The 23,947-nt window shown below is 41.8% G+C and overlaps 1 protein-coding gene across 1 annotated transcript in view; it reads right to left on the bottom strand.

The window, feature by feature from the left end:
* NAPEPLD (N-acyl phosphatidylethanolamine phospholipase D) overlaps positions 1–23,707 on the bottom strand; it is a 39,165-nt gene extending 15,458 nt beyond the window's left edge. The window contains exon 1 of the mRNA XM_075857320.1: positions 23,244–23,707. Coding sequence (XP_075713435.1) covers positions 23,244–23,446 — 203 coding nt within the window. The 5' untranslated portion in view covers positions 23,447–23,707. The remainder of the gene's footprint in view (positions 1–23,243) is intronic.
* Between the last annotated feature and the right edge of the window lie 240 nt (positions 23,708–23,947).

Raw genomic sequence — 23,947 nt, 5'->3', positions numbered from 1 at the left:
TAGGAGATAATGCACTTATAATGTGGTGACAGAGCCTCTTTAAGTACCTGTCCGATGTACATGTTGGGGAGGAGTGTTTTCTGGGTGCCAGTTTGTTTTCCCGTGTCTGAAGAACACGGGTGATTAAAGAAATTGATTAAATTCGTATTCTGCAGTCACGGTGAGTTTAGGTTGCGTTTTTAAACTGCAGCAAGTAATTTTTCAATAGAGGTCAATGGTGAAATGTTTGTTATGGACAGACTGCTGCTATTATATTACAATGTGTTTTTTGTGCGGTTGACCGCATCTTCATAATGTCCGACCGCATGCAGTTAATGACCGCGCTGCCAATGTGGTTGCTGAACTGCTTGTGTTTTTGCTAACAGTTCTGCAATGCATTGTAATGAACTATATACAGGAAGCCCCTAACAAACTTCAACACGGGTGAAAACTACGTCCATCAATTATTTCCTTTAAAAACGCAACAGTACTGCAGCATTACAGAGACAAAAACATGCGCAGTTGACTGCATGCGGTTTTCAGATGCAACAAAACCGCGTCAACGATGCAATGTGTGGCCTTACCCTTACATTTGTAGGTCGAGCAGACACGCACATTGCACCGATTTTAACAAACTCACATATGGGTGCGTGAAAATCGTGCACAGCACACTAAAGCACTTCCTTGTGACGCGCGTGATTCGAACAACAGTAGATAAAGAAATGAAGGGGAAAAAAAAGCACTTCCTTCATTTATTTTTCTAAACTTCAAAACCACGTGTCATAAGCATGGCATATGTGTGAAAATCACGCAGCTAACACACGGAAGTGCAATGCACGCAAAACACACACGTTCGTGTGAATAAGGCCTAAGTCTGACATAACTGACTGTTAAAGAGGTTTTCCACGTTCTGATGTAGGTCTGGATAGGTCATCAGTATACGATCGGTGAGTGTCTGAAACACGGACTCCGCACTGATCCGACACCCTGGCTGCCTCCGGGCTCCGGATGATATTGCCGGAAGAAGATGGCTTCGGTCAAAGAACAGTGGCCGAGCTGCAGCACTGCTCCTATTCAAGTAAATAGGAGCAGAGCTGCAGTTCTGCCAAACTGCTGCTATGCACTGGTTGGAGCCATCTGCTTCCGGCTCCAACTACTGCATACCATTCCAAACATCCGGTGCGCAAAGGCAGCCGGAGCGGCGGATCGATGCAGGGTCCGGGTGTCGGACATGCACCGATCATATACTGATGACCTATCCGGTGGAAAGTGGAAAACCCCTTTAAACACTATACAAACCTACACAGAAGTGAATGTTTTTACACCATCCATAGCTAAAAAAAAAAATAATATGTTATACTGTCAAGATCTGCACGTATGAGGGGGGGGGGGTTTGCAGTTGATAATGAAAATGGAGATACCGTCGAAGTTTCAAGTCCACACTTAAAGTGGTTTTCCAAGTTAAAACTGGTATGGTAAATGCTTTTAACTTAGGAATGTGAGTACATTTGTGATGTCCTTAGTTTCCAAATTGGCCCCGTTTCCCGATGCTACCGTGGGGCACATGACTGGTGATGTCACTCTCTGCCCGCTTTGTTCATCCACCGCATACCTGTTACGTGGTCTAATTATTCAAATGGTCTTGACGTGCCGTGTATGGGCTGTTCTTTTATACAACCAGTAACGCACATGAGATCCCTGTTCTCTCGGCCTGTAATAATACCATTGTACCTGACCGGTTATCTAACTAGAAGTACATAGGTCAATGACTGTAGGTTCAACGGTAAATCTATCTTCCCTATGACTATGTTATAAAATTTTCCTAAGATAGCAGTAATAGGATCAGGAACAATATTTCGAGTTTTTTTTTACACTGGCCCAATTTGGCCGTGTAAACTAGCGCCAATCAAGGAGACTGCTCGTTGATCGGCACTCATTTGCTCCTTTCACAAGGAGCCAAGCAATGAGCACTCGTCCCCATGTATTATCATAATGTTGGCAGCACGTCTCCCTGTTTATACAGGAGATGTGCTGCAGCCAACGATAATATTTTAGGCTATAAACGATACGGTCAGCCGATGAACGAGCGTTTGCTCATTCACGGCCTGATCGTTGTCCTGTTTACACAGAGCAATGACCGGGAACCAGCGTTCTGTGAATGCTCGTTTGCCCGATAATTGGTCGGTGTAAAGGGGCCCTTGTGATCACAATGAGAAAGATTGTCATCAATGATATGAAACCACCATACATTTTAATGTAATAAACCTGAAACTAAGCTCAAACATTACATTTTATTTTCACACTGTTTGCAGCTGTAAATCTGTAGCAGCAAACTCCTGATTTAGAAATATTAGAGGGGGGGGGGGGGCGACGGCGACATTATGAGAAATTCCCTAATGTATTATTAGGCTATGCCCTCAGAAGTACAATACTTATTTTTACCATTTGAATCCACATATAAAGTTAGTGATCTCGCAAATGCTTAAATATTTATTGTATTCATATGTCTTCAACAACTTTGAGGATTAAAAGGGATTGGACACTTTCTGATAAAGCTCGTAATTTCTTCTAGAAGTACGAGTATGAGCAAGTCAGGGAGGCTATGAGTCACAAAGTACGTCATGCGACTGCCGCTTACGGCCACCTCAAGTGTTAGCATGCACCCCACTCCTGCAGTGCTTTTTGTAGATCTTAAGGAAGAAGAATTTAAGGAGACATAATTAGCTTTACAACATTTCATTTTTCAAGTGTTAAAAGCCATTTATTAGAAACATGCACCAGTTAGGCCTCATGCATACATTGCAGATTTGATCAGTATTTTGAGGCCAAAAGCAGCAGTGGATGAATAAAAAGAGAAGTATAAAAGGCCGGCTCCAAATGCGGCAGATTTGGGACCACAGCAATTTATGGGACAATACAATACAAGTTTTTAAAAATATTGATGGTTCACCCTTAGGAAAGGCCATTAATGTTAGATCGGCTACGGGTCCCGACTCTCAACACTCCCTCCATCAGCCGTCCGTTTGAAGAGGCTGCGGCACTCGTTCAAGCGAATGGGGCAGTGGTGCAATATCTTGCATGGCTGCTACGAATGTAACTGCGTGTGCAAGTACGAACGAGAACCATGAAAACAAAGAGCTTGTAAACAGCTTAACGGTGAGGGTGCCGAGAGCCGATCTAGTGTTGATGGCCTATCCTAAGAATAGGTCATCAATTTTAAAAAACAGGATAACCCATGTAGCATTTGCAGCATTCTCATTCTGTTGCGGAAATGCAGCAGATTTTCACCGCTAATTTCAAACTTTGCCATGCATAGTGTGAAATCCATGACAAAATCCGCATGTAACATTTTTCCGAGGATTTGCCACAGTCCCACAGCAAAATCAGCTGCGGAAAGTATCCGCCCTGTTTGGACCTGGCGTAAATCGTTTCATTATACTGTACTCTGTGTTTAGGAACCTGGTTTTGGCTTACAAATACGGATACAAAATATAGACCAAATCTGTGTGTATGAGGCCTAATAGCCATGTGCACCACATTTGTTGGCAAATTTGCACCAAAATTTCGCTACTAAGTGCAGAACAATGCAAGTGAATAGTTTTAACAATCCCCATTCAATTACATAGTACTTTAAAAATCTGCTGCTGAATTTTTACAGTTTGGACGCTGCGGAAATTCGATTTTTACTGTAGCTTTCATTTATTGAAGTGTGTGAAATCTGCAGCTGTATCGCGCCAAAATCCTTTGTAACACAAGCAGATTTCTTTGTGGCTTAGTAGACCGGTTCACCAGTAGAATATTTATGCTATGTGCAAATCCGGCCTTAGGCCACATTCACTTCTAAGGGCTCAATCAGACGAGCAGGAAACTCATCCGTGTGACGGCCGTTAAAACCGCAGCCGTCACACAACATTTATTTTTAATGGGGTAATTCACACGACCGTGGTTTCAACATCAGATTTTTCTAGAAACTGCCATAATTGGCTTTACACCAGAAACCCACTATCACAATGAGAGAGATGGTCACCAAAGGCAACAAACCATAATCTGTTTAGAAATAGATTTTTGATAATAGGTATAGGCCAGTACCAGCCCCAACTCTCAAAGGGGAGGTGGCCGCCATGGTCAGTCTCCCCTGTAATAAATGCACTAGTGCGACAGCTTTGCCCAATAGGTTGTACCATGTTAGATTGTATTTTTATTTATTTGGAAGAATAGTGGTCAGCCTATGTGGGTACATTTCAGGTTGTATTCATACATCAAATTTACCACCAGGTAAGATCTTTATTAGCCACTAGGCTTTTTGCGACTGTCCCAAACACTTGTTCTGGACTGATTTTCAGTCGCAGAAGTGTTTGAATTATTCCGAGTGATCCCTTTTTACCTATTGGCAAGACGGTCTGTGGATATAAATCAGCAGTAGAATATGGAGGTGCTTTGGCTAAAACATTAGAATATTGGACAATTTCCTACCATTATTAGTGGAGTCCCCATGCACACGACCGTAGAATTCATCCATAATTACGGACCCATTCACTTCTATTGCCAAAGGACACCTTTCCGTATATTTACAGGAAGGGGTCAGTGCCGCAGAAAGGCCCCGCAAAAGATAGGACATGTCCTATCTTTTGTTTTTTTACAGACCGTGCTGCCATACTTTATATGGGAGCACGGCCCGTAAATGCGGGTGGCTGTACGCGGCCGGCTTTGTCCATATTCACAGACAGTGATTACGGGCACGCTCGTGACAGGGGGCCTAAGGAAACCATTTTGAAATAAAAATATTTGCTGTTGCTCATTGAATCATGAGATGAAATGCTGTTCATTGCCCCACCAGCTATTGATTTTGTGACAAGAAAAAACAATGACAAAGTTGCATGCACAACTTCGATGCACACTTTGATGTGGCTAGGAATAATTCGCCCTAGCCGATTGACAGTTTCAGGTTTGTACGTCCTTTACAAAATCCCTGCATGGTTAATTTCTTCTGCGTCAGCTTCAACATTAATCTATGAATAATTTACAGAAACTGCCATCCAACAACTACAGACAATGATAGCAAAGTCACACAGGGGAATGACTGCCAATACACTACTGCAAGTATTCTCATACAGTGGCTTTTTTTAGGTTATATGAAATGAACACGATTGGCGAGATAACGCCAAAAGGTATTAGTGAATAGTAAATTTTTGAAGTTGATAAGAATATGTCTGGGAAAAGCCATTTACTCAGATTTATCTTCCCTGAAACAGGACACTGAACGCCTTTTATTGATTTTTAAAAGTAGGTGTAAAAATAAAAGTTAAAGAGGCTCTGTCACCAGATTTTGCAACCCCTACCTCCTATTGCAGCAGATAGGCGCTGCAATGTAGATTACAGTAACGTTTTTATTTTTAAAAAACGAGCATTTTGGCCAAGTTATGACCATTTTTGTATTTATGCAAATGAGGCTTGCAAAAGTCCAAGTGGGCGTGTTTAAAGTAAAAGTCCAAGTGGGCGTGTATTATGTGCGTACATCGGGGCGTTTTTACTTCTTTTACTAGCTGGGCGTTCTGACGAGAAGTATCATCCACTTCTCTCCAGAACGCCCAGCTTCTGGCAGTGCAGACACAGCCGTGTTCTCGAGAGATCACGCTGTGACGTCACTCACTTCCTGCCCCAGGTCCTGCATCGTGTCGGACGAGCGAGGACACATCGGCACCAGAGGCTACAGTTGATTCTGCAGCAGCATCGGCGTTTGCAGGTAAGTCGATGCAGGACCTGGGGCAGGAAGTGAGTGACGTCACAGCGTGATCGCTCGAGAACACGGCTGTGTCTGCACTGCCAGAAGCTGGGCGTTCTGAAGAGAAGTGGATGATACTTCTCGTCAGAACGCCCAGCTAGTAAAAGTAGTAAAAACGCCCCGATGTACGCACATAATACACGCCCACTTGGACTTTTACTTTAAACACGCCCACTTGGACTTTTGCAAGCCTCATTTGCATAAATACAAAAATGGTCATAACTTGGCCAAAAATGCTCGTTTTTAAAAAATAAAAACGTTACTGTAATCTACATTGCAGCGCCGATCTGCTGCAATAGCAGATAGGGGTTGCAAAATCTGGTGACCGAGCCTCTTTAAGTTATATAAACAAAAAATGTTTTTTTTCCTATAATAAGACTTTCATTATAGGAAAAAAAAATGAACACGCTACAAAAAGTACACATATTTGGTATCGCCGCGTTCGTAACGACCAAAACGGTAAAGTTTTTTCCCGCACGATGAACACCCCAAAAATAAATAAAAAAATCAAGAAATGAAAACAAAAAACGACACCAGAATCGCTATTTTTTTGGTCACCACCCCTCCCAAAATAGAGAATAAAAAGTGATCAAAAAGTCGCATGTACCCGAAAATAGAACCGATAAAAACTATAACCAGTCCCGCAAAAAACAAGCCCTTACACAGCTTTGACTAAAAAATAAAAAAAAGTTACGGCTCTCAGAATATGGTGACAGAAAATAACATTATTTTATAAAAAAGTTATTTTATTGCGCAAACGCTGCAAAACATAAAAAAACCTATATACATATGGTATCGCCGTAATCATACCGTCCCGCAAAATAAAGTAAAACATTAATTTATAGCACATGGTGAACGGCGCTAAAAAACATTGTCAGAATTGCTTGTTTTTGGTTACCCGGCTTGCAACAAAATGAAATAAAAAGTGATAAAAAAAAAAAAAAAAAAAACACAGCATGTACCCCAAAATGGTACCAATGAAATCTACAGATTGTCCCGCAACAAATAAGCCCTCACGCAGCTCCGGTGGTGAAAAAATAAAGAAGTTCTGGCTCTCAGAATATGGCGATGCAAAATGTGCAGTGTTCCAAAATCGGATAAGATCGGGCACCATTTATCAGTGCGACACCGGCCACACATCTATGAATTATTATTTATTTACCGCATTATTATACCCTCTTATTATGCCGATGTACCCCGCACAGATTACATGTACCCCCAAATTATAAACTGAAATACCAAACAGAACTATTACCAAAGCAAAATCCACGCTCCAAAAGCAAAATGGCGTCCCTCCCTTCTGAGCCCTGCAGTGTGCCCAAACAGCAGTTTGCGCCCACATATATGGCATCACCATACCCGAGAGAACCGGCTTAACATTTTATGAGGTATTTGTCTTCAGTGGCACAACATATTATGCACTAAAATGGCATACCAGTGGAAAATTGCAATATTCACACCATCCGCTGTGCATTAACCCCTTTCCGCACTATGACTTAATAGCACGTCATGGTGCGGGGGTTGATATATGGAGCGTGCTCACGTGCTGAGCCCGCTCCATATGCTGCGGGTGTCGGCTGTGTATTACAGCTGACACCCGGGACTAACTGACAGGAACAGCGATCATGCGGTTACAGAAGCCTGTAAAAACAACAATATACTGCAATACATTAGTATTGCAGTATATCGTACCAGCGATCCAATGATCACTGGTTCAAGTTCCCTAAGGGGACTAATAAAATTTGTAGAAGAATTAAAGTTATTAGTAGTGAGAGAAAAAAAAAAGTATAAATTTAAAAACAATATAATATAAAATTGGTATCACTAGTTCCGTAAAAGGCCGAACTATTACAATATATCATTATTTAACTCACAAGGTGAACACCGTAAAAAACTTAAATTCCATCCGCCAAAGTCGCTGGTTTTTTGTCAACTTCGCGCTCAAAAAAAAAATGTAATACAACGTTTTGATCACTTTTTATGCACCCAAAAAATAGTATCAATAAAAACTACAGCTCGTCCCACAAAATATAAGTCCTCCCACCACTCAACCGAAAAATTGTAAAAAAAGTTACGGTTCTCAGAATGTGGTGAAACAAAACAATTTTTATTTTAACAAATAGATTTTTCTTTGTAAAAATAGTATAATAAAAAAAATATAAAACGATATAAATTTGGTATCACCGTAATTGTATTGAGCCGCAGAATAAAGTAACGTTTTCACCGTATGGCGTAAGCTGTAAAAACGAAAACCCCAAAAAATGTAATCCGATTTTTTTCCTATATCAGCCCGCAAATAAAAAAAAATTCCGTTTCCCAGTACATTTTATGGCACTTTAAATGGTGTCAATAGAAACTAGAATTTCTCCCACAAGAAATAAGCCCTCACACTGCACTATTGATGGAAAAATAAAAAATAAAGTTATGGCTCTTGGAAGGCGGGGAGTGAAAAACGAAAAGAAGCAAAAAAAGGGATCAATCCTGGAAGGGTTATACATTTCTAATGAAAAAAAACAAAAACCGTATGACCCCATGTGGTGTATTTCTGTACCTGGGCAAAATTGCTTTACAAAAATTGGTTGTTTTGTTTTTCTCCTTTATCCCTTGAGAAAATTCAAAATTTTAGTGGCAAAAATTGTGATATTCATTTCCGCGACCTAATTGTAATAAATTCTGCAAAAGACCCATGGGGTCTAAATGCTCACTATACCCCTAGAAAAATTCCTTGAGGGGTGTTTCCAAAATGGGGTAACTTTGGGGGTTTCCACTGTTTTGGTCCCTCCAGGGCGATACAAACGCGACATGGCACCAAAAACCAATCCAGCAAAATCCGTGCTCCAAAATCCAAATGGCGCTCCTTCCCTTCTGAGCGCTGCCATGGGTCCAATCAGCAGTTTATTACCACATATGGGGTATTGCCATAATCAGGAGAAAATGCTTTACAAATTTTTTGGTTCTTTTATTCCTTGTAAAAAATTTAAATTTCTACGCTTTTTCAGAAAAAAAAGTAGATTTTCATGGCCTAATTCCACTAAATTCTACAAAAAACCTGTGTGGTCAAAATGTTAACTATACCCCTAGATAAATTCTTTGAGGGGTGTAGTTTCCAAAATGTGGAAACTTTTGGGCTATTTCCACTGTTTTGGCACCACAAGACCTCTTCAAATCTGACAAGGTGCCTAAAATCTATTCAAAAAAAAAAAAAGGAGGCCCAAAATCCACCCTGTACTCCTTTGCTTCTGAGGCCTGTGTTTCAGTCCATTAGCACACTAGAGCCACATGTGGGATATTTCTAAAAACTGCAGAATCTGGGCAATAAAATATTGAGTTGCATTTCTCGGGTAAAACCTTCTGTGTTAGAAAAATTTTTTTTTATTAGAAATTAATTTCATCAAAACAAATAAAAATTTGTAAATTTCACCTCTACTTTGCTTTAATTCCTGTGAAACGCCTAAAGGGTTAAAACACTTTGTGAATGCTGATTCGAATACTTTGAGGGGTGCAGTTTTCAAATTGGGATGACTTCTTGGTATTTTCTAATATATAAGGCCCTCAAAGCCACCTCAGACTGAACTGGTCCCTGAAAAAATAGCCTTTTGAAATTTTCTTCAAAATGTGAGAAATTGCTGCTAAAGTTCTAAGCCTTGTAACGTCCTAGAAAAATAAAAGGATGTTCAAAAAACGATGCAAACATAAAGTACACATATGGTGGATGTTAACTAGTGACTATTTTGTGTGGTATAACAGCCTGTTTTACAAGCAGATACGTTTAAATTTAGAAAAATGCTAATTTTTGCACATTTTTTCTACATTTTGGTGTTTCTCAGAAATAAATGCAGAAATTATCGACAATTTTTCACTAACAAAGTACAACATGTCACGAGAAAACAAGCTCAGAATCGCTTGGATAGGTAAAAGCATTCTGGAGTTATTACCACATAAAGTGACATGTCAGATTTGAAAAAAATCGGCTGTGTCCTGATGGCCAAAATAAGCTGGGTCCTGAAGGGGTTAAATAAGGTTGTTTTTGCAGCACGTGTATGTACTATACTCCCTTGTGGCTGCAGTAGCAACAAGTTTGTGGTCCCCCTGGCTGGTCCGTCACTGCAGTGGTTACATGGGACAAAATATAATCCCAGTAGGCCGGAACAAAGACCAGCTCGGGGAGTGGGGACGCATCACTATGGGAGTGGTGAGCATAGTATTTTTCATTTTAAAGTTAATTTGTTTTTTGAAAAATGCAGAATAAAGATAAATAACATTTGCTGCGGGTTTTCACTTTGCCATTGAACTCAATTGGAAAATCTGCAACCATTCTGGTGCATAAATTGACATCTTAAATCTCATGCACTTCGCTGCTTCTGTAATATGCTCCGGATTTTGCACCCTGCAACGTAGCATTCGTATTTGCTGGTAGAAAATCCTCAGCAAAAGACTGTTGAAGGCAAGTGGATGAAATTTAAAAAAAAAAATCTAATCTACGGGCTGCAGAACATTTTCCACCAGGACATCCGAAAAGACTCATTTTGTTCTTGATGTTAAAGAGTCTCTGTCACCACATTATAAGTGCCCTATGTCCTACATAAGGAGATGGGCGCTATAATGTAGGTGACAGCAGTGCTTTTTATTTAATAAAACAATCTATTTTCACCACTTTATTAGCGATTTTAGATTTCTGCTAATGAGTTGCTTAATGCCCAAGTGGGCGTATTTTACTTTAGACCAAGTAACTACCACAAAAACAGTAACGAAGTGCAGAGATTGTGAATAGACATCCCGTGGAATGTCTAAACACTTCAGTATCGTTAATGTGTCAGTATAAGACAGCACATGGCGATCTAAAAGGATCCCTATGCGCTGACTAAATGAATGGAGAGGAGTGCATGATGCTGATTGGTCAGCTTCATACACTCCTCTGTACAACGCCCACTTGGCTATTGATTCCGTCGGAAAACCGGAAACCAGCCGGAATGGTGACGAAGCATTAGCGATGTTTCCGTCACCATTGAGATAAATAGTGACTGAAACGGAAGCTGTGCTGTCACTTTCCGTTGCAGGGTTCACCCGACGGAACCCTCCGACGGAACCCCGGAACGGAAATGAACGGTGATGTGAACAGGCCCTAAAATATGTGGAAAATGTTCCAAATTGGCCATTCAAATGCTAATTTTAAAATCTGCAGCATGTCAATTTATCCTGCGTTTCCATTTGCGAATTCTATCTGCCTAGTGCGGTGGAAAGTCACACCAAAACCTGCAGCATGAAAACATATCAAAAACTTAAAAATTGTACTGAAAAACTACAAGGTGGTTTTGATGCGTATTTTCCACAGCAAAATACGCAACATATGCATGTAGCCTAAGGTACCATTGTGGTGCGGTTTTTAAAACCGAATTTCCGCTGCGCAAAAAAAAAAAAAAAAAAAAAAAAAAAAGAAGTCGATACTTACCCCTTCCCTTTTCTCTGAGCGTAGTCCGATCTCCTACGATGACGTTGCAGGCCATGTGATCCTGCAGCCAGTGATTGGCTATAGTGGTCACATGGGATGAAACGACATTCCAGGAGACCGGACTGCAGGAAGGAGGAGAGTGTTCTGGGTAAGTATGTTTTTGTTTTTTTTGTTGAGATTTCTGCAGCGTAATCGCTGCAAAAGTCACAACACTTGGCTTTCTGTTGCAGATTTTGCATCCCCATTGTATTCCGTGGGGAAAACCCACAATGAAAAAAAAACCAAAAAAAAAACGCAGCATAAATTGACATGCTGCGGAATTAAATTCAGCACCGCAGGTCAATTTATTAACGTTTACGCTGCATCTTTTGCCTGCAGCGCGGGCATGAGATTTTCTAAATCTCATCCACTTTGCCGCTAGTTTAAATGCTGCGGAATTTCTGCACAGAATTCCCTAGCGTTTACGCTATGTGGGAACCCAACCTAAGGCCTTATTCACACAAACGTGTCCGTTTTGCGCATGCAAAAGTTCAGTGTGACATGTGTATATGGTGCGTGGCTGCGTGATTTTTATGTGACGACACAGTAATGGAGGAGGGGTTTTTATGTTTCCCTTCTTTACCAGCTGTAGCGTGAATCACGCGCATCATCCTTAAGTGCTTCTGTGTGCGATTTTCACGCACCCATTGACTTCAATGGGTGCGTGATGCGCGAAACACGGCCAAGTATAGGACATGTCATGAGTTTTAAGCAGGGCACATACGCTGCGTGAAGATCACTGACAGTCTGAACGGCCCCATTCACTAACATAGGTCCATATAACACGTTCGTGTGAATAAGGCCAAAGGGTATGTGCACACGGTTTGTATTAGTTGCGGTTTTACTGCAACAGATTTCATTGTGTAAAATCTGCAGCGTATTACAGTAGCAAATCTCATACAAATGCTGCAGAAAAGTAAAAAAAACAAACATTTTCATTTTTAATCCGCTGAATGTCAATTTTTGCGGCGGAAGAGTCCATATTTCCTATTCTGGCATGTTCATCGCGACGGCTCCTAGTCCACCCGGCTATTCTCCGCGCCGCCGGCCTCTTGGGTTAACATTTCACGCCATGTGACTACTACAACCAATCATAGGCTGTAATGGGCACATAGACTGCAGCGTCATCACAAGAGGCCAGACCGCACGGAGACCAGACTTGGGGAGCAGGGGCGCGTCGCTAGCACAAGTATCGATTTATTCTCTCCTCAGCTCTGCTTTCCGCAGTAGCAATTTCAGCCGAAAATCTCCATTGCAATTTGGTGCGGTCTATCGGACGGAATTCCCTGAGGGCGCAAAGTCAGATACGCTGCATAATTCTCCGCAGCACATTCAACCTGTGTGTACATATCCTTAGGGTGTATTCAGAAGTTGAGTTTCAGATGTGGTTAAAACCACGTGTTTTTGAGGTGATTTGGTGCGTTATTTGATGCGGTAAAAAGCACAACCGCACCGAAAAACACATTAAACAGTAGTAAAAACACATGCGTTTTTAGATACGGTTTAACTGCAATGTCTGAAGACACCCTTAGTCTTAATTAAAGAGGCCCTGTCACCGGATTATAAGTGCCCTATCTCCTACATAATCTGATCGGCGCTGTAATGTAGAGAAGTGTTTTTTATTTTGAAAAATGATCATTTTTTAGCAAGATATGAACAATTTTAGATTTATAATAATTACTTTCTTGCGTTTTTAAACTTTTGACCAAGTGGGCGTTGTAAAGAGGAGTGTATGACGCTGACCAATCAGCTTCATACACTTCTCTCCATTCATGTCCATTTGTACTCCCAGCACAGCGTGATCTCGTGAGATTATGATGTGCGGTCATACACCCACATTAACTTTACTGAAGTGTCTTGAGAGTGAATAGGCATCGCCTCCAGCCAGGACGCGATGTCTATTCACAATCCCGACACTTCGGTAAAGTTTTTGTTGGACATACTCTCATAGCACAGCGAGATCACTCTGTGCTGTGATTAAGTCCCACACAAACTTTACTGAAGTGTCGGGATTGTGAATAGACATCGCGTCCTGGCTGGAGGCAATGTCTATTCACTCTCAAGACACTTCAGTAAAGTTAATGTGGGAGTATGTGACTGCACAGCATGATCTCACGAGTACAAATGGACATGAATGGAGAGAAGTGTATGAAGCCGATTGGTCACTGATTGGCCAGCGTCATACACTCCTCTTTACAACACCCACTTGGTCAAAAAACACCCAGTTGTCTATTAAGAAACTAATTAGCATAAATCTAAAATTGCCCATAAACGAGCTAAAAAATGATCGTTTTTCAAAATAAAAAACCACCGTTATCTACATTACACTACTTTAACATAAGAGCTGTGAATCCGGCTCCTAAAAATCAACTTTCCCAGGAGGTAAAATCAGTTTGCCATGGGAGGACACGGCCCGCCAGACATTTTTCCTGCAGCAACTGCTGTAAGGAAAATTTAGTAATACATCGAAGCCATTCAAAAGAATAGCCGTCCGTCCATATAATTCAGTGAAGACCCATCAGAACAAGAGTCACATTATTAGCGTCTCTCCTTTGATTTATAAAGGTGGGGGGGGGGGGGTTCTGAGCAGAGCAGTCAGGAACGTATTACAAAAGTAATATATAAAGAAAGGCCTTATAGGTCTGCTCCCATGCTAAATTTGCAGCAAATCTGAAGTGTGTGAACAAGGCCCTAGAGCTCTGATAATTTGGTTGAGCTGCTCTGTATGGAACTGAATATGTTCAGGCTGCTTAGTAACAAGTGGGTGACAGTCCGGCATCGCTACACTTTTGTGCGGATACTGCATTGTTACATTGTAGTCTTACAAAAAGAGATGAAGTGCCTGAGATGCATATTCATACATGCCTGCAGCACTTGGGGTCAGACCAGTCAGGAGGTTGCTTGGGCATGGGGGGAGGGTACCAGCTATGGACTTTGTGGCCGTACCAATTTTTTATTGAAAAAAACAAACATTAACCAATATGCAAATTATCATGCAATCGTAACCATAAACATTTAAACGCTATGCATGTATAAACACTCAATTATAAATATATTTTAGTCATTTGCACAGGTGAATAGATGTCTCGATACAACTATTGTTACGTATAAACGAGCCTACCTATGGACATGACAAATTTTTTCACTAAGTCTATTGTCAACTTTACATAATACCTGGACTAACACCGAGGCCTCCAGGATGAACTAATTTGCACAAAACAGGAGGGCTATGGACACGTCCTCACAAACAGCAGCGTCCTGCCACCGGATCATGGAACATCAACATAACTCGTCTATGCACAGCTCTGCATGCAAAAATAAATGGCCGTCGTTGCCCATAGCAACCAATCAGATTTTACCTTTCATTTTAAAGACAAAAAAAAAAAAACAGGGGGCCAAAAGCATGGTGGAGCAAGACACTTTTTTTGGTGCTATTCAGGTTTTCTTCAATATCCCTGAAATTTTTTTTGATGTGAAAGAACCACAAAAACAGAGGGAATCTGCAGCGGAAATTCCATTTTAAAAACCGCACCACAGTGTGGTGTGGTTTTTCGGCTGGAAGGTGCTGAAGGTCCCAGGTCGGATACGCTGCGTATCCGACCCATGGGAACCCGGCATTAAGACTTTCCATTTGCCAATCACCACCTCCCCCGATCAGGACGGAGAGAAGATCTCCTTAAGGCCCTTTTGCGATAATCGGCCGGTGCAGCGAGCGCCGATCAACGAAACATTGTTGATTGGCGCTCGTTTGCTCCTGTCACACGGAGCTATGGATGGGGACGAGCGGTCGTTGCTCCTCCCCATAAGTTATGTCAGCAGCGCGTCTCGCTCTTTACACAGGGAGATGTGCTGCAGACAACGATAATATTTTACTCTTTTAAAACGATATGACCAGCAGATTGCGCGTTCATCCGCTGATCATCTGCTTCTATGATTGCTCGTCTGCCCGATAATCGCCCAGTGTAAAACCCCCTGTACAACTCTCCCCCCCCCCCATTGACCACATTTACTCATATATACTCATTTAAAGAGGCTCTGTCACCAGATTCTCAGATCCCTATCTCCTATTGCAGCAGATCGGCGCTGCAATGTAGATAACAGTAACGTGTTTTTTTTCTCAAAAACGTTCATTTTTGGCCAAGTTATGAGCATTTTATATATATATATGCAAATGAGCTTTGAAATGGACAACGGGGCATTTTTTTTCGGGCGTGTAGTGTTTTTAACTGGGCGTGTTTAAGTGTACGACGCTGACCAATCAGTGACCAGTCAGCGTCAACACTAGAACGATGTGCAGCCACATAAACAAGTGTCCCGATAATGAATACACATGACCTCCAGCCTGGACGTCATGTGTATTCAGAATCCTGACACTTCTGAATCTTTTCTCTGAGATTTCCAGCAAGTGAAACGAAATCTCGTTTACCTCGTAATCTCGTGAGATTACGAGTGGCTTGCTGAAATCTCAGAGAAAAGAGTCAGAAGTGAGAACGCTGTGCAGCTTATTTGCATATATATATATATATATATATATATATATATATAAAATAGCTCATAACTTGGCCAAAAATTAACGTTTTAAAAAAACAAACAAAAAAACACGTTACTGTTATCTACATTGCAGCGCCGATCACATGCAATAGGAGATAGGGGTTTGAGAATCTGGTGACAGAGCCTCTTTAATTTGTTCTGGAGATCACGAGAATACGTAGAGTACTGTTTATATTAAGAATTCTTCCCTTACCGTTGGTAAGGGTAAGGCCACACGGTGCGTCGTTGACGCGGTTTTGTTGCGGTTAAATAACGCATGCGGTCAACTGCATGCGTTTTTTTGTCTCTGTAATGCTGCAGTTCTGTTGCGTTTTTTAACCCCTACGCGCACCAGGACGCAACTGTACGTTCATGTGGCCAGTGTCTTAAGGCACAGGGACGTACAGTTACTGCGTGGCTCCCGGTGCACACTGTCGGCGACAGTGTGCACCGGGAAGCCAGCTGTCCCTGACGGCTGACACCCCACTGTATGCCGATCAGCGGCTTATTTCCGATGATTTCGGCAATTAATCCCTTGATTGCGGTGATCGATTGCAATCACCGCATTCAGGGGTTTCTAGCTCATCGGCAGACCTCTCGATGAAATCGTGAGGTTTGCAGATGGCTAGCATGGCGATCGGAGGCCAAGCAATGGCCTCCGTGTCTGCCATGTACGGAAGCCTATCAGGATCAGCCTCCCGATAGACTTCCTGTCAGCGTGACAGGACGTCACTGCCGTTCGCGATGCAAACTGTCGGCGACCGTGTGCATCGAGAACCGGGAGGTCAGCTGTCCCTGACAGCGGACACTCCACTAGTTGCCGATCAGCGGCTCATTGCCGCTGATTTTGGCAATTAACCCGTTACATGCGGGGCTCGATTGCGATCTCCGCATGTACAGGGTTTGTAGCACATCAGCAGCCCCCATGCAATTGTGGGGGCTGCTGATGCTTGTGATGGCCCCCGGGTCTGCCATGTATGCAAGCCTATGAGGATCAGCCTCTGGCTGGTCCTCGTAGACTAACTGTCAGAGTGACTGTGACGTCACACTGACAGTTGGAATACGTTACACTACCTAGGTAGTGTAATGTATTCTAGCAGCGATCAGGGCTGCAGGTAAAAAAAGAAAGTGTAAAAAGTAAAGGAAAAAAAAAAAAGTTAATAAAAATGTTTCACAAAAGTGTAAAAATAAGATTTTTTTTCCTATAAGTCTATTATAGGAAAAAAATGCAACCGTTAAAAAACAGTACACATATTTGGTAACACCGCGTTCGTAACGACCCAATCTATAAAACTATAATATTATTTTTCCCGCACGGTGAACGCCACAAAAAAAACAAACTAAAAACAATGCCAGATTCACTATTTTTTGGTCACCACCCCTCCCAAAATATAGAATAAAAAGTGATCAAAAAGTCGCATGTACCCGAAAATAGTACCAATAAAAACTACAACCCGCCCCGCAAAAAACAAGCCCTTACACCGCTTTTTTGACTGAAAAATAAAAAGTTACGGCTCTCAGAATATGGTGACCGAAAATAAATTATTTTTATAAAGAAGTGATTTTATTGTGCAAACGCTGCAAAACATAAAAAAACGATATACATATGGTATCGCCATAATCGTACCGACCCGCAGAATAAAGTAAAATTGTCATTTATAGCGCATTATGCGTAAGAAATAAAGAATTTAACCGCTTAGTGACCAGCCCATTTTAGGCCCTAATGACCAAGCTATTTTATTCGTTTTTCTATAGTCGCATTCAAAGAGCTATAACGTTTTTATTTTTTCGTCTACATAGCTGTATGAGGACTTGTTTTTTGCGGGATTAGTTGTGCTTTTTAATGGCACCATTTTTGGGTACATATAATTTTTATATTAACTTTTATTAACCTTTTTGGGGGGGGGGGGGGATTATAAAAAAAACTGAAATTCCGCCATTGTTCTATGCGTTTTTAAATTGACGCCGTTCACTATGCGACGTAAATAACATGTTACCTTTATTCTATGGGTCGGTACGATTACGGCGATACCACATATGTAGAGGTTTTTTATGTTTTACGACTTTTGCACAATAAAAACACTTTTGAACTAAAATTATTTGCTTTTGCATCGTCGCTTTCCAAGAGCCGTAATTTTTTTATTTTTCCATCAATGTAGTGATTTTTTGGGCTTGTTTTCTGCGGGACAAGATGTAGTTTTGAATGGTACTGTTTTGGGGTGCATGGGACTTATTGATTCATTTTTATTATGACTTTTTTGGGGGGCAATGGAAAAAAATTGCAATTTCGCCATGGTTTTTTGCGTTTTTTTTTTTTTTACAGTGTTCACTTTGCGGTTTAAATTACCTATTAACTTTATTAATGGAGTCATTACGGTCGCGGCGATACCACATATGTGTACTTTTTTTTTTTTACACTTTTACTAAATAAAACCACTTTTTATGGAAAAAAATGGATTTATTAAAATGGATTTATTTTTTTACTGTACTTTTTATTAATAATATTTATTTCACTTTGATGACTGATTTTATTAGTCCCACTAGGGGACTTTACTGTGCGATATTCCGATCACTGCTATAATGCTCTGGTATACTTCGTATACCAGAGCATTATTGCCTGTCAGTGTAAATCTGACAGGCAATCTGTTAGGACGTGCCTCCGGCGCGTCCTAACAGGAATATGTCCAAGGCAGACCTGGGGGCTTTTATCAAGCCCCCGGCTGCCATGACACCCCATCGGAGACCCGCGATTTCATTCGCGGGCCGCCGATGGGTGACAGAGGGAGCGCACTCCCTCTGTAAACAAAGTTAAATGCCGCGGTCGCTATTGACGGCGGCATTTAACGGGTTAAACGGCCGCGATCGAAGTAAACTTCGATCGCGGGCGTTGGAGCAGGATCAGACAGCAGAGCCCCGGCTCCTGCCTGCACGGGAGACCCGTGCAGGACTTAGACTAGGCTGACGTGAAAAGGCGTCAGCCTAGCCTAAAGCCCATTAGTGAATCACGTGAAAAGGCGTATTGGTGGTCACTAAGGGGTTAAGCCAAAATCACTGTTTTTGGTTACCAAAGCTCTAAATAAAAAGTAATAAAAAGTGACCAAAAATTTGCATGTACCAAAAAAATGGTACCAATAAAAACTACAGCTCGTCCTGCCAAAAATAAGCCATCACACCGCTCAATTCATGGAAAAATAAAAAAAAAAGTTATGGAGTTTGGAAGGCGGGGAGTGAAAAACTAAAATGGAAAAGCAAAAAAGGATCAGTCCTGCAAAGGTTAATTAATTTCTATTAAAAAAGTAAATTATTACCACATGTGGGGTATTGTCATACTCGGGAGAGATTGCGTTACAAATTTAGGGCGACTTTTTCTCCTTTATCCCTTGTGAAAAAGAAAAAATGCAACATTTTAGTGGACAAAAAAATGTTTATATTCATTTTCACAGCCTAATTCTAGTAAATTCTGCAAAAGACCTGTGTGGTATAAATGCTTACTATACCCCTAGAAAAATTCCTTGAGGGGTCTAGTTTCCAAAATGGGGTCACTTTTGGGGTGTTTCCACTATTTTGTTCCCTCCAGGGGGTTGCAATCGCGACATGGCACTAAAAACCAATCCAGCAAAATCTGCGCTCCAAAATACAAATGGCGCTCCCTCCCTTCTGAGCGATGCCGTGGGTCCAAACAGCAGTTTATTACCACATATGGGGTATTTCCGTAATCGGGAGAAGATGCTTTAGGGTATGTGCACGCGATAACTGGCTTTTACGTCTGAAATTACAGACCGTTTTCAGTTGAAAACAGCTCCGTCGTTTCAGACGTAAATGCTCCTCCTCACATTTTGCGAGGCGTCATTGACGCCCGTAATCTTGAGCTGTTCTGCATTGAACTCAATGAAAAACGGCTCAAATTACGTTTCAAAGAAGTGTCCTGCACTTTTTTGACGAGGCAGTCATTTTACGCGTCGTCGTTTGACAGCTGTCAAACGACGACGCGTAAATGACAGGTCGTCGGCACAGTACGTCGGCAAATCCATTCAAATGAATGGGCAGATCTTTGCCGACGTATTGGAGCCGTATTTTCAGGTGTAAATCGAGGCATAATACGCCTCGTTTACGCCTGAAAATAGGTTGTGTGAACCCAGCCTAACAAATGATGGGGGTGAATTTTCCTCGTTATTCCTTGTAAATATTAAAGATGTCTATGTTATTTCAGAAAAAAAGTAGATTTTCATTTTCACAGACTAACTCCAATAAATATAGCAAAATACCTGTGGGGTCAAAGTGCTAACTATACCCCTAGATAAATTCCTTGAGGGGTCTAGTTTCCAAAATGGGGTCACTTTTGGGGGGTTTCCACTGTTTTGGCACCACAAGACCTCTTCAAACCCGACATGGTGCCTAAAATATAATCTAAAAATAAGCAGGCCCCAAAATCCACTAGGCGCTCCTTTGCTTCTGAGGCCTGTGTTTCGGTCCATTAGGGCACTAGGGCCACATGTGGGATATTCCTAAAAACTGCAGGACCTGGGCAATAAATATTGAGTTGTGTTTCTCTGGTAAAACCTTCTGTGTTACACAATTTTTTTTTATTACAAATTAATTTCGGCAAAAAAAAAAGAGAAATTTGTAAATTTCCCCTCTACTTTGCTTTATTTCGTGTGAAACGCCTAAAGGGTTAAAACACTTTCTGAAAGCGGTTTTGAATACTTTGAGGGGTGCAGTTTTTAAAATGGGGTGATTTATTGGGGTATTATAATATATAAGGCCCTCAAAACCACTTCAGAACTGAACTGGCCCCTGTAAAAATAGCCTTTTGAAATTTTCTAGAAAATGTGAGAAATTGCTGCTAAAGTTCTAAGCCTCGTAACGTGCTAGAAAAATAAAAGGATGTTCAAAAAACGATGTCAATCTAAAGTAGACATATGGGAAATGCTAACTAGTGACTATTTTGTGTGGTATCACTATCTGTTTTACAAGCAGATTCATTTAAATTTAGAAAAATGCCAATTTTTGCAAATTTTCTCTAAATGTTGGTGTTCACAAATAAATATTGAATTTATCGACCAAATTTTTCCACTATCATAAAGTACAATATGTCACGAGAAAACAATCTCAGAATCGCTTGGATAGGTAAAAGCATTCCGGAGTGATTACCAAAAAGTGACACGTCAGATTTAAAAAAAAAAATCGGCTGTGCCACAAGGCCAAAGCAGGCTGCGTCCTAAAGGGGTTAAAGGAAATAATTGATGGACATGTTGAAGTTTGTTAGGCGCTTCCTGTATATAATTCATTACAATGCATTGCAGAACTGTTAGGCTGGGTTCACACGACCTATTTTCAGACGTAAACGAGTTGTATTATGCCTCGTTTTACGTCTGAAAATAGGGCTCCAATACGTCGGCAAACATCTGCCCATTCATTTGAATGGGTTTGCCGACGTACTGTGCAGACGACCTGTCATTTACGCATCGTCGTTTGACAGCTGTCAAACGACGACGCGTAAGAATACAGCCTCGTCAAAAGAAGTGCAGGACACTTCTTTGGACGTTTTTGGAGCCGTTTTCTCATAGACTCCAATGAAAACAGCTCCAAAAACGGCGCGAAAAAAAGCAGCGAAAAACGCGAGTTGCTCAAAAAACGTCTGAAAATCAGGGGCTGTTTTCCCTTGAAAACAGCTCCGTATTTTCAGACGTTTTTGGTCACTACGTGTGCACATACCCTTAGCAAAAACGCAAGCAGTTCAGTAACAACTTTGGCAGCGCGGTCATTAACTGCATGCGGTCGGACATTATGAAGATGCAGTTAACTGCACTAAAAACACATTGTAATATAATAGCAGCCGTCTGTCCATAACAAACATTTCACCATTGACTTCTATTGAAAAATTACTTGCTGAAGTTAAAATGCAACATAAACGCCCCGTGACTACACCGTGTGGCCTTACCCTAATAGTACTCTACGTGGTCTATAAGTATTTTTTCACTGGTGTTCTTTTTCAGGGTGGACTTTTGTACACTGATGCAAAACACGGATGGATTTACGCGCATAAATCGGTCACACTTGAGTGAATGTAGCCTAACCCTAATTAAACTAATGCTGGATTCCCACACGCACATTTCCATCTGACCGTCAGTAACACATAAATAAGGACAAAGGATCCAGCGTAACCATGGAAGCCATAACGCCTATGTAATCGGAACATAATCATTAGTGATCGGATTTTCTGGCCACATCATGAACGGTTAGGCCACATGCACACCATGTGTATTACGTGCGGATTTGTAGCAAATCCGCAGCGTAGTACAGTACCAGTAAGCGAATGAGACTTCATGCAATCTTATCTACAAGTTGCAAAATGTTTACCCGCACATAAAATTGAACTGCAGTGCGGATTTTAACATTTTGAAAAGTATTTGACAAGCTTCTAAAATCCCCCCCAAAAAAACAAATAAAAAACGCAACGAGATCTGCACCTGTTTTGGCATCAAAATCTAAAATCTGCTTCCTGCGCAATTATCTGCAGCTTTTCCGCATCAATTTCTGCGACGTATGCATGCAGCTCTAGGCTGGTTTCGCACGCAGCATTCTGCTGTGATTTTATGGTTTTTTTTTCAAGGTGCGTTTTTTGTGCAGCCGGTTTAAAGTCTATAGTAAAATATAAAAAGCAGTACATACAATGCATTCAAGTTGGGGCAATTTTATTGCACTTTTGCAGTCAGTGCCATTTGTAGTGTTTTTCATGCAGTTAAAAACGCCAGGAAACAACACGTTTAGGATTTGACGAGGACTTCGGCGCGGATTCTACGCCTAAATCCTCATCAAATCTGTTGACATTCCGCACCCGATGCTGCGGAAAAAAAAAATCCACACGGAATAACGACCACGCTACAGATTTTAAAATCTACAGCGTGCTCATTATTATAGGATTTCATATGGAAAAGCCGCTGATCAGCCCTACTGAATTACGATGGGGCTAATCTGTGTGCGGATTCGCTGGCACATTCGCCAGTCAGTGTCAGCCTTGGATTTCTGCTGCAAATTCTTTTAAAAATAGACTTATTGCTGATTTTACGGTCACAAAATTATATGATTATAATTATTACTTCTATGGTCAGCTGATGAAGTGCCATAAATCACCATAGATAAGATCCCTGCCAAATTGGAGGGGGATCTCACAGCAATGGTGATGTCTGTCATCTAGGGAAACTGGGATCGTTCGTTTACGTTTTCTTCCGATCCAGTTGTTTCCCGTGATAAGCAGCGCCAGGCGGCTGCTTATCCTATCTCCTACCACAGAAGTTGGGGGGAGATGGCTTACAACTTCATATAGCCAGCAGATTTTAAACTCAAATCGCGTGCACTTGTCTGCAGAAACGCTCATCTTCATGCCTGCACAGGAAAACCTGCAGCCTCCTGCCAATGTGCACTCCAGTATACATTGTATAGACGTGCAGTGCCGCAGCTCACCTGTCCGCCTCCAGCCCGTCTCCTGCCATCCCCGCCTCTGTAGCGATGATCCCCCGCTGATCTGCCGCTCTTCTCCGCTGCGCCGGCCACAAGTCACTGCTGGGCCTGTTCTGGAAGAAGCTGTCAATGCGGTCCCTGCCGGTAATATGGGCTGCAGGCGGCACCACCACGAGTAATTGCAGGCAGCTCCTCCTCACCAACATGTCACTGCGGCCCGCCTCTCTTACCACTCAGCCTCCGGGAGCGGCGATTACCCAGCGGACCGAGCAGTGGTTACACGAGAACGTGCTGGGCCCGACCGGTAGTAGGAGGAGTCAGTGCTGATTGTTGAAGGACCGGCCATAGTACAAACCTATTGTGCAACTAGTATGTGGTAATTGTACAGGGTCGGCTCATTCATCTGCTGCTTATAGGCTGCGAGTCTGACAAAGTTCCATGACAATTCAGCTCTGTAAAATATGGCCACACTATTGGTATGCACTGCAGGCAATGAGTATGAAGCTCAACTTGTGGCACAGAAGCCCTCTGACCAGTGCTCTAATACTACTAAGCACTGCCCCTACAGCCATAGTGCCCCCATAATAGTGTCAACCACGGTATCCCATAACAGTTAGCCATAATGCCTCCATAACAGTGACTGCCATAGTTCCCTCATAACAGTGCCAACCACAATGCCCTATAGTAATGACTGCCATAGTACCCTC

This window comes from Rhinoderma darwinii, chromosome 3 (assembly GCF_050947455.1).
Source record: "Rhinoderma darwinii isolate aRhiDar2 chromosome 3, aRhiDar2.hap1, whole genome shotgun sequence".
Classification (NCBI taxonomy): domain Eukaryota; kingdom Metazoa; phylum Chordata; class Amphibia; order Anura; family Rhinodermatidae; genus Rhinoderma; species Rhinoderma darwinii.
The sequence above is the reverse complement of the archived record's forward strand: the minus strand, read 5'-3'. Positions and strand labels throughout refer to the sequence as shown.